This window comes from Aulostomus chinensis, chromosome 10 (assembly GCF_037954235.1).
Source record: "Aulostomus chinensis isolate RoL2024-O1b breed Wild chromosome 10, RoL_Achi_v1.0, whole genome shotgun sequence".
Taxonomy (NCBI): domain Eukaryota; kingdom Metazoa; phylum Chordata; class Actinopteri; order Syngnathiformes; family Aulostomidae; genus Aulostomus; species Aulostomus chinensis.
Genome location: NC_141329.1, coordinates 28,468,957 through 28,486,528, shown reverse-complemented (window position 1 = coordinate 28,486,528; position 17,572 = coordinate 28,468,957). Strand labels below are relative to the sequence as shown.

The 17,572-nt window shown below is 41.5% G+C and overlaps 4 protein-coding genes across 4 annotated transcripts in view; 1 reads left to right on the top strand and 3 right to left on the bottom strand.

Moving 5' to 3' along the window:
* Positions 1–526, bottom strand: part of LOC147255166 (olfactory receptor 11A1-like) — a 4,375-nt gene extending 3,849 nt beyond the window's left edge. The window contains exon 1 of the mRNA XM_086215568.1: positions 1–526. This exon is cut by the window's left edge and continues 372 nt beyond it. Coding sequence (XP_086071694.1) covers positions 1–526 — 526 coding nt within the window.
* Positions 1–7,720, top strand: part of LOC147255165 (uncharacterized) — a 16,867-nt gene extending 9,147 nt beyond the window's left edge. The window contains exon 6 of the mRNA XM_086216891.1: positions 6,004–7,720. Coding sequence (XP_086073017.1) covers positions 6,004–6,077 — 74 coding nt within the window. The 3' untranslated portion in view covers positions 6,078–7,720. The remainder of the gene's footprint in view (positions 1–6,003) is intronic.
* Positions 7,721–8,874: 1,154 nt separating this feature from the next.
* On the bottom strand, positions 8,875–9,941 carry LOC147255164 (olfactory receptor 10A6-like). The gene has a single exon (XM_086215049.1). The coding sequence runs from the start codon at positions 9,868–9,870 to the stop codon at positions 8,875–8,877; it is 996 nt and encodes a 331-aa protein (XP_086071175.1). The 5' UTR covers positions 9,871–9,941.
* A 5,114-nt stretch (positions 9,942–15,055) lies between these two features.
* LOC147255163 (olfactory receptor 52Z1P-like) lies at positions 15,056–16,051 on the bottom strand. Its single transcript, XM_086215048.1, has one exon. The coding sequence runs from the start codon at positions 16,049–16,051 to the stop codon at positions 15,056–15,058; it is 996 nt and encodes a 331-aa protein (XP_086071174.1).
* Between the last annotated feature and the right edge of the window lie 1,521 nt (positions 16,052–17,572).

Genomic DNA, 17,572 nt, shown 5'->3' with positions numbered 1-17,572 from the left:
AGTAGACTTTATTAATGGAGTTCCCACACAGCTTTAAAGAAGAACTCAACGATATTGTGACAGACACTATAGAGAAAGCCAATAACCATATGACTGCAATAAATATGGCAACCTTTTTGGATGTCATACGTGTGTTATATTGTAGAGGGTAGCAGATAGCAAGATATCTGTCATAAGCCATGACGGCTAAGTTACTAATCTCTAAACAACAGTATGTATAGACTGAGAAGATCTGCAGAAAACAAAACGGAGCAGAAACGGTGTGAATGTCTGAGAGGATTTGAACCAGCAGGAATGGAAACACACCTGTACTCCCATACAGTTCATTGACAAACAGGCTGCACAGGAACATGTACATGGGTTCATGTAAGCTCCTGTTTGCAAAGATAACCACAATCAGCAACACGTTGGCACAAATGATACAACTGTACAACATCAGAACAACCAGAAAATACAAGTACTTCAAACTCCCGGTATCAAAGTAGGCAGCAAGTGTGAAATAGGAGACCTGAGTGGAGTTGAACATCGTCCTCTTGGTTCAAGTACAGTTAAAACATAGCACATTATAAAACTAATCAACCATACTTATTCATTACATTCGAAGTAGAAAATAATTTTGTATTAACTAAATCATCACAGAGAGAAGCATTAACACTTAAACAATATTGACAGCCAATAATTTTACTCAACATTTGTGAGAAACATCTTGAACTCACCACCCAGCTTAGTCAAGGTCAACATGTAAGGAGAGGAAACAGTTTGGTGTTGTGACTCACTGCAAATCCTTTGACACTGAGTTCAGCCTTTCTGTCTGCTTCCTTTAAACTCAGGTGATGTCCACAGTGGCAGAAATACCTTGGTGTACTTGGCAATTAGTTATTGATAGGTATCTGAGAATTTCAGATGTTTACAAGGACTGCACAACATTTAATATTGTTATGATGATTTGGCTCGCATCAAACAAGCAAATATTGAAGTATACAGATTTTATAGACTAGAAAATAGAAATAAAAAGCTTGCCATTTTGGAGTTACAACACAATTGAAATGCAGTCCTTGAGGTGCTATCTGATGAAAATAATTAAATGAAAATTCAATAAGTGATTGCATAAAATAGACAATAAAACATCTCTCACCCACACACACCAACATACACATTTTACTGGCTATTGCATGATCCATCCAAAACTTTAAGTGTTCAGTGCTGTTATGGCCCTGGCATAAAAACTTTTCTTTCATCTGTCTAATTGTACTTTTAATGTTCTGAAGCAACTGTCTGAGGGCAGCATTTCATCAACAGAATGTGTGTGGTGAGGTGGGTCTTTCAGAATATTAAGTTCTTTTCTGAGATAGCGAGAGCCATGCAGATCTTCCAGGAAGGGGAGAAGGCAGCTGATAATCTTTTGGGCTCAGGTGAGGACCCCCTGAAGTCCTTTCCTGTCCACAGCTGTGCAGCTGGAAAACCACACACGGATGCAGTACACCATCATGTACTCTATGGAACAACAATAGAAGCACACAAGCAGTTTTTGTGTGTGGTTGTACTTTTTGGGTACTGTCATGAAGTGCAGTCCTTCAGTATGTCTTTTTGATGACAACAGTGGTGTTGACTCTACAGGTCAGCTCCTCCTGTAAGTGCACACCCAAGAACTTTAAGTTGGAGACCATTTCCACACACTCCCCACGGATGAACAGGGGCTGAGTGTCCTTTTTTTCTCTAGATAGACAAGGTGTTCCTAAGTGGTTTGGGCCCAGCACAAATTCAGTTTTGGTTTAGAAGGGGAAATTATTGTACTAAGTTTGTGAAGGTCAATGGGAGAAAAGCTATCAAGGTATATGTCTGGGCCTACAGCTGCCTCGAAAGTTTCGCTGACGCCGGCCCGAATCCAACGGTGTAATTGGCAAATCCCTAGGCCTTGTAGTTTAGGAGTTAGAAGCCTGAGTCTAATCAGAGAGTGAGAGCAGAGCTGAGAGCTGGCCCTTTAAGAACCCCTCCCCCACTGCTCTGTCTTTGATCTGTGCTAGAGTGAGAGCAGAGCTGAGAGCTGGCCCTTTAAGAACCCCTCCCCCACTGCTCTGTCTTTGATCTGTGCTAGAGTGAGAGCAGAGCTGAGAGCTGGCCCTTTAAGAACCCCTCCCCCACTGCTCTGTCTTTGATCTGTGCTAGAGTGAGAGCAGAGCTGAGAGCTGGCCCTTTAAGAACCCCTCCCCCACTGCTCTGTCTTTGATCTGTGCTAGAGTGAGAGCAGAGCTGAGAGCTGGCCCTTTAAGAACCCCTCCCCCACTGCTCTGTCTTTGATCCGTGCTAGAGTGAGAGCAGAGCTGAGAGCTGGCCCTTTAAGAACCCCTCCCCCACTGCTCTGTCTCTGATCCGTGCTAGAGTGAGAGCAGAGCTGAGAGCTGGCCCTTTAAGAACCCCTCCCCCACTGCTCTGTCTCTGATCTGTGCTAGAGTGGAGAGCAGAGCTGAGAGCTGGCCCTTTAAGAACCCCTCCCCCACTGCTCTGTCTTTGATCTGTGCTAGAGTGGAGAGCAGAGCTGAGAGCTGGCCCTTTAAGAACCCCTCCCCCACTGCTCTGTCTCTGATCTGTGCTAGAGTGGAGAGCAGAGCTGAGAGCTGGCCCTTTAAGAACCCCTCCCCCACTGCTCTGTCTTTGATCTGTGCTAGAGTGGAGAGCAGAGCTGAGAGCTGGCCCTTTAAGAACCCCTCCCCCACTGCTCTGTCTCTGATCTGTGCTAGAGTGAGAGCAGAGCTGAGAGCTGGCCCTTTAAGAACCCCTCCCCCACTGCTCTGTCTCTGATCTGTGCTAGAGTGGAGAGCAGAGCTGAGAGCTGGCCCTTTAAGAACCCCTCCCCCACTGCTCTGTCTCTGATCTGTGCTAGAGTGGAGAGCAGAGCTGAGAGCTGGCCCTTTAAGAACCCCTCCCCCACTGCTCTGTCTTTGATCTGTGCTAGAGTGGAGAGCAGAGCTGAGAGCTGGCCCTTTAAGAACCCCTCCCCCACTGCTCTGTCTCTGATCTGTGCTAGAGTGAGAGCAGAGCTGAGAGCTGGCCCTTTAAGAACCCCTCCCCCACTGCTCTGTCTCTGATCTGTGCTAGAGTGAGAGCAGAGCTGAGAGCTGGCCCTTTAAGAACCCCTCCCCCACTGCTCTGTCTCTGATCTGGGCTAGAGTGGAGAGCAGAGCTGAGAGCTGGCCCTTTAAGAACCCCTCCCCCACTGCTCTGTCTCTGATCTGTGCTAGAGTGAGAGCAGAGCTGAGAGCTGGCCCTTTAAGAACCCCTCCCCCACTGCTCTGTCTCTGATCTGTGCTAGAGTGAGAGCAGAGCTGAGAGCTGGCCCTTTAAGAACCCCTCCCCCACTGCTCTGTCTCTGATCTGGGCTAGAGTGGAGAGCAGAGCTGAGAGCTGGCCCTTTAAGAACCCCTCCCCACTGCTCTGTCTTTGATCTGTGCTAGAGTGGAGAGCAGAGCTGAGAGCTGGCCCTTTAAGAACCCCTCCCCACTGCTCTGTCTTTGATCTGTGCTAGAGTGAGAGCAGAGCTGAGAGCTGGCCCTTTAAGAACCCCTCCCCACTGCTCTGTCTTGTAGTTTGTCAAAATCAAATAGCTCTGCATATGTTGGTCAAAAGTGGAACATAATACCATATTTTTTGGGGGATTTTTGTCAGGAATACAGTGGTGTGTATTTTGAAGCTGTGGGAGTTTTAGTTTACATGTGAGAAGCGAGTGTTTGAGTGTATGTACCTTGAGGGCAGACAGGTGCCCCATTGGTTTCCATTGTAAGATGAAAAGTGTAAAAAGTGTGTCCCCCACTTTGAGGGCTTATAAAACCCAAACCGTTTATGCTATATAAAAACTTATAACAACTTTTAATCAGCAGAGTTTGGAGAGTCATGTATTAAGTTTTGGAAGCGATACCATGAACGCCCACCCGATGTGTGTACCAAATTTGGTGAGTTTTTGAGCATGTTTAGGGGGTCAAATTAACTTTTGAATTGGCGAGAGTGTCTAGCAAACATATTAGGGTCTTCGCCCCGGAATGCCTCCGGGCTCAGGCCCTAATTCTTATTCTACCATCAAAGTCCTCAACAATCAGGCTCTTTCATACCTGACAGAGCTCCTAGTCCCCTATTATCCAGCTAGAACCCTTCACTCCCAGGATGCAGGGTTACTTGTGGTTCCTAGAGTCACTAAAAGTAGAATGGGAGCCAAAGCCTTCAGCTGTCAGGCTCCCCTCTTGTGGAACCGTCTCCCAGTTCCAGTCCAGGACCCAGACCCCCTCTCTATGTTTAAGAGCAGACTTAAGACCTTCCTTTTTGATAAAGCTTGTACTCAGGTCTGGCTTAGGCTGGCCCTTTGATATGCCGCTAGTCTTATAGTCAGTCCACATGCTGGTAGAATTTATGGAGCACAGTGTGTAGGTTTGTATGATTGAAGTCTCCTGCTACAATAAGGGACCTTCTGTGTGGGCGCCCTACTGCCTGCCAATAGCTGAGTGCAGCTGTCCTTGCGCTAGCTTTGGATTAGCTTGTGGCGGTATGTAAACAGCCATGATGTAAATAAAGGAGAAAACTCCTGCAGCAGATAGAAAGGCCTTCATTTCAGCAGAAGGTTCTCCAGGTCCGGAGAACAGTAGCTCTCAATGGCAGTGTGGTTGATGTTGTTGATGTAGATGCAGACCCTGTTGCCCCTCTTCTTACTGAAGTTTTGCGTTTGGTCTGCTCTGTACAGCACCCGGCTAGTTAGCTCCATGGCTTTGTCTGGGATCTGTGGATTCAGCCAAGTTTCCTGAGGATCCTTGTATAGCAGTCTCTTACGGTCCTTTTTGTATCAATCCAAAGTTTCACCTCATCCATTTTGTTGACTAAGGAATGGACATTGGCAAGGAAGACACTGGGTATAGAGGATCTTAGGGGATCACTGTTTAGCCAAGCTCATACACTGGCCCGCCATCTTCGCTCTTGCTTCCTCTGGCAGCGCTGATCCACGGAGCAGTTGGTGGTCGGGCTAGCTCTGTGGGGATACTGCCAAAGCCGCTAAAGTTGTCATGGAATAGTTTTCCATAACTTATCCCGATGTTACAAAGAACCTTACAACCACATGTAATCGTATTGCTGTGCCGTGCACTGAGCAAAGATAGAAAAAAATAAATACAAACACAAGGATAAGCATTTGTGTACAGAGCAATGTGCTGCTATGTCCAACAGCACCACCATCATGTTTCTAACTGGTCCTACTGCTATCATTGGTCTATGACCTTCACCTTTCACCGGATTGGTTTGCAACCAAGTGGGAATTGGCTTGAATGAGGATCTTCCATCCATCCATCCATCCATTTTCTATCGCTTATCCTGTTAAGGGTGGCGGGTGCTGGAGCCGATACCAGCAGCCACGTCGCCACTTTATCACAGGGCCAACACATATAGACGGACAACCATTCACACTTCCAGCCACACCTACGGTCAATTTAGAGTCTAGATTAACCTGGTCCCCTCTTGATGTCTTTGGACTGTGGGACCAAGCCGGAGTACCGGAGAGAACCCACGCAGGCACAGGGAGAACATGCAGACTCCACACAGAAAGCCCCTGTGCTCCAGCTGGGGCTGCTGTGAGGCGACAGTGCTAACCACTGCACCAGTGTGCTGCCCGGGATGAGGATCAGCACCTCAAAATCTGAGATAGATAGACAGATAAATAAATACATAGATAGATAGATGAACTTGATTATCATTATACATTGTGCAATGAAATTCTGTGTGGCATAAAAACAGACTTCACAAATGTACATGTAATGTAATGGAATATAATGTAAGTTAAAAACAGTCAGTCAGCCACCACAGTAAAGTGAAAGATGTGTGTAACAATGTGCAGCAGGATGAGAAGTGCAACATGGGTGCCAAGGGGCTGGGGTATGTGTATGTAAAAGCGGGGATAGAGGTCACAGCTCTGGGGAAAAAGCTGTTCCTCATGTGTTAGAGTATTAATAGTGCTGTTTCTCTGTCCTGAAGGCAGGGGGGCAAACAGTCTGGGACCAGATCGGATGGGATCTGTGGCAATGTTGCTGGCTGCCTTCTGGAGGTGAGGAGGGCCTGAGAGTGGACTTCCCACAATCTCCTTGGCTGTTCTCACCAGTCGGGCCAAGTCCTTCCTCTCCTGTGTGGTGCAGCTGGTGTACCACACTGCCACGTAGAGACAGAGGATGCTTTTGATGGTAACTGTAAAAATTCATCAGAAGCTCAGAGGGGAGTCCAGTCTGCCTGAGCTTACTCATGAAGCAGAGCCCTTGCTGAGCCTTTTTTTACTAGGTAGGAGGTGTTCAGAGCCCAGGTGAGGTCTGCTGATGTGGATTCCCAGGAACTTGATGTTGTCCCCACGCAAGGAGGTGGATCATGTGCTGTGATCTGGTTGTCCTGTAGTTAATAATGACCTCTTTGGTCTTGGTGTTTAAGATCAGGTTGTTGTCTGATCACCACTGGACCAGGTGATGGATCTCCTCTCTGTAATGTTTCTGGTATGAGACCCACTATGGTAGTGTCATTGGTGAATTTCACAATGTTCTCCGCAGGACAAATGTGGATTGTCCACTTGAGGTAGAGAACAAGTCCTTATCCCAAGTGAAGAAGTTCAAGTATCTTGTGGTCCTGTTGTTGAGTAAAGAGACTTTGAGTGTGAGATTGGCCTGAGTAGCATGAGCAGTTTTTTGTTAGTTCTACTGCACCTTTTTGACAGGTAGTGTAGTAGGAGGCAGAATCCGAATGTCTTGATCTGCCAGTCAGACTTTCTTTCTTCTGTCACCTAAGGTCATGAAATCTGAGTCATGACTGAAAGAACTGGAATGTGGATGCAAGCAACCAAAAATGGGTTCTCTGAGATGTGTGGTGGTGTCCTTTACAGATAAAGTTGGAATTCAGTCATCCATGAAGGACTCAGAGTTGTGAAAGAAGCCTTATTTGTTGGTTCCAGCATCAAGCAAGGAGGGCCCACAGTGAAGTTGAAGGAAGGGGAAAGTATTACAATCCTCAGTTCCACAGTCAGAGCAAGTCATTGTAGCCAGGGTATGGGAAGTTTAGGGTCCCTGGCTGGAACCGCTAACTCTAAGACCCAACTTTGGATAAGTAGTTGAAGATGGAGGGATGGAAATGCATCATGATTCTAGGTGCAGAAAAACAAATCAGTTTTTTTTTTTTTATTATTGAGCAGACTGACACTTTTTTAAATTTAGAAATCAAAGGGTTGCAGGATCAGTTGTCACTCCCCTGTTAGATAGTGATGAAGTTTTGAGCAAGACACTAAACCACTGAAGCCTATCCCATCTGTGAAGGGGCAAGAGGTGGGGTAAACCTTGGAGGCTGGCCAGTCTATCGCAGGGCTCACAAATGGAGAAAACCATTCACACCTATAAGCAAATTACAGTTTCCAATTTACCTAATAAGCATGTCTTCGGCATGTGGGAGGAAGCTGCAGTACCCAGAGAGAATGCAGGACGCAGAGGAGAACTTTCAAATTCTCTTGCTGTGAGGCAACAGTGCCAACCAGTGTACCACCGTGCTGCCTCAAGTACCATCATCATAATGTACATTTTGATTAGCATCAGTGACAAGTTTATTAGCAACCAAAAACAGGGTCAGCAAACAAAATATCACTTAGAGCAACGTTGGGTCTGCAATATTGTTTGCAGTGCCGAATGGAATGAACAGTTCCTGAACTCTTGAGGACAGACAGGATTGAAGCTTTGCCTTTTCTCTGTTTTCCTGTTATACTTTTATGTAAAATCATATATTTTATTGTCATGTAAAATTATGAATAAAGAAATACTGGGAATTGTGTGTGTGTGTGTGTGCGTGTGGGCATGTTTGTGACAACTGGCTAGGAATGACACTGGTTATATTTTTTTCTGGCAGAAAAAAAACTACAAGTGTGAGACTGCTTTAATTATACAAATGAGATGACTATGTTGATTGCTCAGCTCCACATTAACCTAATGTAGTACAGTTTTTGCTTCCTCTGTTTGTAAAACAAACTTGCACACCTAGCAAAGTGTTCTTTGAATTTGATTTATAATGATAATTATGAAATAATCTGCTGTTGTTGGTTAGCAATGGTTAGCTTAGCTGTCCATCAAAAAGTGGCCCCTGTCTGCATGGCTGCTCAGCCCCTTCAGGTCAAAAAGCTCAGACCAGCATAGAGCTGCTGAACCAATATTGATCCTTGTCTTGCTGCTTTGTTGGTCCGCCAGTATTTGAGACCATAATGGAACGAAGCCGCATGTTTCTCAGAGGTTTCTCTGGTTAATCAGCACCTACACCTCCTGAGGTCCTGGTCAGTGACACACATCGATACACCAGCCTGTTCATGCTTTTAGCCCTGAAAGGCTTAGCCAAATCACTGGAATGTAAATATTATGAATACTTTTGACACGTTGAAATTATATAAAGTATTATAAAGTATTATATGACCATTATGATTTTTTTTTCAGGTAAATTTCAACTGTAACTCTGCACCTTTCCAAAAGTCCTGTGGAGGTATTTGATTAGACAGATATTAAATTAATTGATTTCTTCAAATTTTTGTCTTTTCATTTTTTTTGTGGAAAAGTTTTTTTTTGTATTGGACCCCAAAGTGAACATAACGTGTTAAAATTTCTTCGAACTGTAAAATACAGAGTGTAGTTTTTGAGGGGTATTTGACTGTATATAAAAGACAGTAAAATTGAAATACAGAAAAAAGACAAGTAGAGATCCCTTTCACTGATTGGAAGGAGAAATGTACATCTTCTAAATAATCACAAACCATATTTAAAAAGAGCAGTTTATAGTTTTATTTTGTGAAGTAATAAATGTTCTACCTTCTGTTGAAATGAGTCATTTATCCATATTATGTTATGAGTGAGAAAGGAAGGGAGAGGACAGTAAGATGACAAAAGGAAGACATACATGTATGAGTATGTTTCCAACAGCACTTAAAACCAGACTTTTACATTTGATGCGTATTTTTGACATTTTCAGTCCATACATAACAGGGTTTAAGAGCGGCTGGCAAGTTAGAAAATGTAATGATAAAAATATTCGCAGCATGTGGGGAACGCTGTTCATATTAAACCTACTCTGTGTTGTTTCAAAGAAACCTCCAAGATAGAAACTGAAGATGGAGGCGAGATGAGGTGTGCAGGTACTGACAGCCTTCTGCCTGGTCTGTTTCGAACCAGAAAAACACACAAGAAGAATCCTCATATATGTGCAAATTATAAAAATTAAAGATGCATAGATTGTGAGAACAGTCACAAAGAGTCCATAGATGTTATTGATGCTGGTATCGTAGCAGGCCAGTTTTACCACTGAAAAGTTGTCACAGTAGACTTTATTAATGGAGTTCCCACACAGCTTTAAAGAAGAACTCAACGATATTGTGACAGACACCAATGAGAAAGCCAATAACCATATGACTGCAATAAATATGGCAACCTTTTTGGATGTCATACGTGTGTTATATTGTAGAGGGTAGCAGATAGCAAGATATCTGTCATAAGCCATGACGGCTAAGATACCTAACTCTATTGTGCCATAAGTATGGAGACAATAAAGTTGCAGGAAACAAAACGGAGCAGAAACGGTGTGAATGTCTGAGAGGATTTGAACCAGCAGGAATGGAAACACACCTGTACTCCCATACAGTTCATTGACAAACAGGCTGCACAGGAACATGTACATGGGTTCATGTAAGCTCCTGTTTGCAAAGATAACCACAATCAGCAACACGTTGGCACAAATGATACAACTGTACAACATCAGAACAACCAGAAAATACAAGTACTTCAAACTCCCGGTATCAAAGTAGGCAGCAAGTGTGAAATAGGAGACCTGAGTGGAGTTGAACATCGTCCTCTTGGTTCAAATACAGTTAAAACATAGCACATTATGAAACTAATCCACTATAATGACAAAGAATATTCAAAGTGAAATATGTCTGTACTGAAATAAACGTCACTGAGAGAAGCATCGACACACTTGAAATTAATTGACAGCTATTAAGTTATTGAAAATTTTTGGGACAAACATCTTGAACTCACCACCCAGCATAGTCAAAGTCAGAGTGTTTAGAGAGGTAACAGTTTGCTGTTGTGACTCGCTGCAAGTCGTTCCTCACTGAGCTCAACCTTTCTGTGACTTTCCTTTAAACTCAGGTTGACACCCACAGCATAGGACAGACCTCACCCACACATTTCTTATGACATGTCACAGCTATAGATGTGATGAAATTATTGGTCAATTTGTAAAGGTTATTTGCATTATGATGTCAGAAATAGTTTGAATGATTTATTAGGACATAAATTATTGGAAGAATACCAATACTGAATGAGGATGATTTGTTTAGCAATTTCAAAATTGGCTGTAAAGTAATTGAAAATTTTGAGAGCAGATTTGATGTGAAAAGGGTTCCTTATAAAGCTTGAGTTACCAATGTCAAGTAATTAAATTATGTCCACAGAACCAAAAAAAACAAAAACTACAGAGTGTAGTTTTTGAGGGTTATTAGACTGTATATACAAAACAGTGAACTAACTATCAATAGCATCATTGATCTTTTCTGTGAGGTCGAGCACTGCCGTACAGGTAGTTCTGTTCTTCCTGAAGCTGTACTGGGATGGGACAATAATTCTGAGCTTGTCTAGATAGTTGTTCAATCTTTTATGCACCACTCATTCTGGAACCTTTGACAGGATAGGCAGAATGGAAATAGGACAATAATTACACAAGTCAATCTTGTCTCCCAATTTATAGATGACTATAGTGTGACTCGTGCAGTGTTAGCAACTTTTAGCACTACTCCAAAGAGTAAAGATAAATTGATGCAGTAGAAAAGTGGTACAGCAATTATTTTAGCAATGTTTGTTAACAATGACAACAATTCTGGTTGAGATTTCATCTGCTGTAGCTGAATTCAAACTTTTCATGAGCACAATCATTTTACATACTTTGTTGCGATCTGTTGGTTTCAGGAAGAGAGAGTTTGGATAGTTACTTGGTAGGTACTGTTTAAAGGAGGAACTCTGAGGTTCACTGATACTGTATTTCTAGATAGGTTCTCTCCAATAGAAATGAAATAATCATTAAATTTACCTGCAATACTGGCATTATCAGTGGTATTGCTTGTGGAGTCGTCTGAATCAGGAAGTCCTGTGCTTTTTGGGCCTCTGTTTAAGTCCCCATTTAACACTTTCCAAGATTTCTTAGAATCACCATGATGATTTTATAAGTTCTGCATTATGATTACTATTACTTTTTTGTATAATATGCGTGAGATTGTTTCTATAATTAGTATATTCATTTTGATAAATTGTGTTTGGATTTTTTATGGAGCGGTTATACAGTTAACGTTTTTTGCTTGACAGATTTTGGTATGCCCTCCGAGAGCCATGGGTTTTTGGACAGTTTTGCTGTAAGTGATAATAGTCCACTGGAAGGCATTTGTAATTTCATTTGTTTAAGGATTTAAGGATGTCAAATGCAACATCAACATCATTGCAGTTGTAGATTAAGTCCCATGCCTTGACCTGTAAACTCTCACTCAGATGTCGTAAGGTCACATCACTAAGTATTTTGGTAGTCATTTTATGTCATGAGGCTGGGGGTCTACCAGCAAGGTCAAGAAACACTACTATTGGGAGATGATCAAAACTTTTGCAATACACAACTCCAGATTCTAACCTAGTATTATGGATATTCATGATGATGTCAATAACAGACTTAGTGGAGTGGGGGACTCTGGTGAAAGTATTTATCATAGGGAAGAAGGAAAATGAGTAGTGTATTTATGAAGTAATTTTTAGCTGTATCATCACTGGAGAGGTCCACGTCAAAGTCCCCAAGAAGAATGCGGTTTTGATTTTTTTTTTTAGATAACCCCTACAATGAGATTCTTTCCATTTTTTATATGAATCTCAACAAGGAGAGAGTCAGAGTGATTGTCTATTATGATAATGTCCTCACAGATTACAGTTTGATGTATGGAGGAGATATACAGACACACACCACCTCCAGATTTGGCAATTCTGTCATTTGTAAGTAGTTTGTAGTCCTCAAGGTTTAGGATATCCTTGTATGATTTATCATTCAGCCAGGTTTCACTGCAGTCAATTACATCAAAGCTGTATCCAGAGCTGGTTATTAGTGGAGTTCGACCGTCATCATTCTCATTTAGACTTATAATGTTTATCTGCAAGAAGGAGTATTTGTTTTTGCTTTTAAGACTTTTGAGCTGCTCAGGCACATACTGGTCACAGTTTATATTCCTGTCATAGTTGATACATTATGTCACATCATATCCATCAATCATATCTTCATTGAGAACCGCTGTATTGGGTAATTAGTATAATTTTTCTTCTCTGTGCCTTTCCAGAAATACATCCTGACGTGGATGCATTCGTTGTGCAGTATGAACAGAATTAATCTGGGAAGAGAGCAGTCACGTAAAGTGTAAAGCAAGCATTTTCCGATGCATGTTGGTTATGACGACCAGCAGTCAGGTCAAGACCCCAGTGATGAATGTAGGCTCTCAGATCTCCTTCCTTGAGATACTTTCTAATAGTTTGTGAAGAAATTCTTTGATTGTGTGTACCAGTTGTCACATCATCCATCTGGGTGGCAGGTGGACAAGCTGGATATATGGCACTATTGGGCTGACGTGATCACTTGTCCTGCCAATAGGAGGTTGGTTGGCTGCATAACCAGATTCAAGGAATTGATGTTGGAAATGCTATTTTGTGTCACATGAAGGGCAATTGATCTGGTGGATTGTCGTGCAGTCAGCTTAACAATTACACACTCTCTCAAGACTTGTGATCATCATCATTGTTGTGTTGTGTGAAAAAAATGCATATTTGAGTGTCCTGTTATTGCAATGTGCTCAAGACTCACCTGTTTATCATCCTGCTGTTTCATCAGCAGGATGATACTCACATGTGTCAGGTGGTGTGATGTTCAGGGTAAAGGGTAGAAACTCACTAAGCCCTATTCACACTTGCCAAAAAACAGCAACTTTTTTTTGCAGTTTTTTTCTGCAGTGGGAACAAATTGAATATGCATTTACTCCTGGGTCAAATTACCCTGCAGAAGACATGGGTATTTATTGACATTGTCAGTATGCACTCATAGGAACAGAAACCCTAAGTGAACGAAGAAGGAAATACAGAAATTCTGTTACTGTCCTTTGTGCTGCTTTTAATGAAGCCACTAAAAATCATATACAACCCCAAGATTCTGGTCTGATGACTGCGTTTGAGCCATAGAATGTGATGCACCAGGTCTGAAAAAACCCAAGTACATGGGTGTGTGCAGTGGGAAAGTTGTGTAATTAGATTTTATAGCATTTGTGATCAAAATTTAAGACAAAAAATGCCTTCACTTCCCACATCGCCTTCAGCTCCTCTTTCAGCACTTGTATCTATCCAGCTCCTGGTGCTCCTTCTTCTTAATGCTGATGCCTCTTTGGATGTTCCATCTATCACAGCCTTCTTCTATCGGTTGTCCATCAGCACCAGGTGTGCTTGGTCAGCCACCACCAGTTAGTCAGGCTGGATCTAGAAGTCCCCCAGGGTGTTAGCTGGGTCATCCTCCGCCAGCTTAGGAGGGGTCTTACATTCTGTCCTTGGGGCCTCCAGCCCAGACTCAGTCCAGATGCTCCTGTACACTATGCAGCCATTTGGCTCTGGTGCACCATGTCGGGTCTTCCTGCCTCCATCTTCCACCCTGCTACTGTCCGTCAGTCTCAGGGGCATTTTGGCCCTGCTTGCTCTTGGGGTCCTGTCGGCTGATCTAAACCCCAGCCTCTATCCACCGACCTAATGAGCATGTTTTTGGCATGGGGGAGGAAGGCAGAGTACCCGGAGAAACTGCGCAGAGGAGAACTTGCAAATTCCTCACTTAAAAGCCCCAGCTAGCCAATACATTCAAGAAAGAACGCTCTTGCTGAACAGCCATGCTGACGGGGGCCACTTTCTGATGGACAGCTAAGCTAACCATTGCTAACCAATAACAGCAGTAGCTCAAGCTCGCAACTTTAGCCTCTGATAAGTTCATGTTATTGTTGTTTGTGTGTTACATCATCACCAAATGTATGGTAATGAGATCGACCTCATGACTTGTCTGTGTTGTTACCGCTATTCCAGCTCTGTCTCTATGTGGTTAGTCGAGTCAACCATGTAACCAATAGACTAGATCAGTGCAGCAGGAGTGAGGGAGACACCTTTTGGCCAGGAGATGGAGTTGTTGACCATTGCACCTTCAAAGCAAAATCTAATTAAAATCAATTAAAAAATGATTTGGTTCAAATGCATTTGGCCACATAAAAAAACAAAACATTTCTGAGTTAGCAAATCATTGTTCCATCCATGATCAGTATAGTCATAATCACTACCATTGTTATTATTTTATAATCATCATTATAAATCAAATTCAAAGAACACTTTGCTAGGTGTGCAAGTTTGTTTTACAGACAGATGAAGCAAAAACTGTACCACATTCGGTTAATCTGGAACTGAGCAATCAACATAGTCATCTCATCTGTATAATTAAAGCAATCTCACACTTGTAGTTTTTTCTGTCAGGAAAAAATACAACCATGTCATTCCTAACCAGCTGTCACAAAAATTCCCACACACGGACACTTTCCAGTATTTCACTCATAATTTTACATGACAATAAAATAAATGATTTGGCATAAAGATATAACAGGAAAACAGAGAAAAGGCAAGGCAAAAAAAAAAAATCACAAAACTTTTAAAATATTAATCGTAGGGGTACAGTTTCATACTTGTTGATAAAATTTCTTCGAACTGTAAAATACAGAGTGTAGTTTTTGAGGGGTATTTGACTGTATATAAAAGACAGTGAAATTGAAATACAGAAAAAAGACAAGTAGAGATCCCTTTCACTGATTGGAAGGAGAAATGTACATCTTCTAAATAATCACAAACCATATTTAAAAAGAGCAGTTTATAGTTTTATTTTGTGAAGTAATAAATGTTCTACCTTCTGTTGAAATGAGTCATTTATCCATATTATGTTATGAGTGAGAAAGGAAGGGAGAGGACAGTAAGATGACAAAAGGAAGACACACATGTATGAGTATGTTTCCAACAGCACTTAAAACCAGACTTTTACATTTGATGCGTATTTTTGAAATTTTCAGTCCATACATAACAGGGTTTAAGAGCGGCTGGCAAGTTAGAAAATGTAATGATAAAAATATTCGCAGCATGTGGGGAACGCTGTTCATATTAAACCTACTCTGTGTTATTTCAAAGAAACCTCCAAGATAGAAACTGAAGATGGAGGCGAGATGAGGTGTGCAGGTACTGACAGCCTTCTGCCTGGTCTGTTTCGAACCAGAAAAACACACAAGAAGAATCCTCATATATGTGCAAATTATAAAAATTAAAGATGCATAGATTGTGAGAACAGTCACAAAGAGTCCATAGATGTTATTGATGCTGGTATCGTAGCAGGCCAGTTTTACCACTGAAAAGTTGTCACAGTAGACTTTATTAATGGAGTTCCCACACAGCTTTAAAGAAGAACTCAACGATATTGTGACAGACACTATAGAGAAAGCCAATAACCATATGACTGCAATAAATATGGCAACCTTTTTGGATGTCATACGTGTGTTATATTGTAGAGGGTAGCAGATAGCAAGATATCTGTCATAAGCCATGACGGCTAAGATACCTAACTCTATTGTGCCATAAGTATGGAGACAATAAAGTTGCAGGAAACAAAACGGAGCAGAAACGGTGTGAATGTCTGAGAGGATTTGAACCAGCAGGAATGGAAACACACCTGTACTCCCATACAGTTCATTGACAAACAGGCTGCACAGGAACATGTACATGGGTTCATGTAAGCTCCTGTTTGCAAAGATAACCACAATCAGCAACACGTTGGCACAAATGATACAACTGTACAACATCAGAACAACCAGAAAATACAAGTACTTCAAACTCCCGGTATCAAAGTAGGCAGCAAGTGTGAAATAGGAGACCTGAGTGGAGTTGAACATCATCCTCTTGGTTCAAATACAGTTAAAACATAGCACATTATGAAACTAATCCACTATAATGACAAAGAATATTCAAAGTGAAATATGTCTACACTGAAATAAACGTCACTGAGAGAAGCATCGACACACTTGAAATTAATTGACAGCTATTAAGTTATTGAAAAATTTTGGGACAAACATCTTGAACTCACCACCCAGCATAGTCAAAGTCAGAGTGTTTAGAGAGGTAACAGTTTGCTGTTGTGACTCGCTGCAAGTCGTTCCTCACTGAGCTCAACCTTTCTGTGTCCTTCCTTTAAACTCAGGTTGACACCCACAGCATAGGACAGACCTCACCCACACATTTCTTATGACATGTCACAGCTATAGATGTGATGAAATTATTGGTCAATTTGTAAAGGTTATTTGCATTATGATGTCAGAAATAGTTTGAATGATTTATTAGGACATAAATTATTGGAAGAATACCAATACTGAATGAGGATGATTTGTTTAGCAATTTCAAAATTGGCTGTAAAGTAATTGAAAATTTTGAGAGCAGATTTGATGTGAAAAGGGTTCCTTATAAAGCTTGAGTTACCAATGTCAAGTAATTAAATTATGTCCACAGAACCAAAAAAAACAAAAACTACAGAGTGTAGTTTTTGAGGGTTATTAGACTGTATATACAAAACAGTGAACTAACTATCTATAGCATCATTGATCTTTTCTGTGAGGTCGAGCACTGCCGTACAGGTAGTTCTGTTCTTCCTGAAGCTGTACTGGGATGGGACAATAATTCTGAGCTTGTCTAGATAGTTGTTCAATCTTTTATGCACCACTCATTCTGGAACCTTTGACAGGATAGGCAGAATGGAAATAGGACAATAATTACACAAGTCAATCTTGTCTCCCAATTTATAGATGACTATAGTGTGACTCGTGCAGTGTTAGCAACTTTTAGCACTACTCCAAAGAGTAAAGATAAATTGATGCAGTAGAAAAGTGGTACAGCAATTATTTTAGCAATGTTTGTTAACAATGACAACAATTCTGGTTGAGATTTCATCTGCTGTAGCTGAATTCAAACTTTTCATGAGCACAATCATTTTACATACTTTGTTGCGATCTGTTGGTTTCAGGAAGAGAGAGTTTGGATAGTTACTTGGTAGGTACTGTTTAAAGGAGGAACTCTGAGGTTCACTGATACTGTATTTCTAGATAGGTTCTCTCCAATAGAAATGAAATAATCATTAAATTTACCTGCAATACTGGCATTATCAGTGGTATTGCTTGTGGAGTCGTCTGAATCAGGAAGTCCTGTGCTTTTTGGGCCTCTGTTTAAGTCCCCATTTAACACTTTCCAAGATTTCTTAGAATCACCATGATGATTTTATAAGTTCTGCATTATGATTACTATTACTTTTTTGTATAATATGCGTGAGATTGTTTCTATAATTAGTATATTCATTTTGATAAATTGTGTTTGGATTTTTTATGGAGCGGTTATACAGTTAACGTTTTTTGCTTGACAGATTTTGG

Excerpts from the sequence above, each read along its gene's own strand:
- LOC147255164 (XM_086215049.1), bottom strand. The coding sequence starts at position 9,870 with ATGTTCAACTCCACTCAGGTCTCCTATTTCACACTTGCTGCCTACTTT.
- LOC147255163 (XM_086215048.1), bottom strand. The coding sequence starts at position 16,051 with ATGTTCAACTCCACTCAGGTCTCCTATTTCACACTTGCTGCCTACTTT.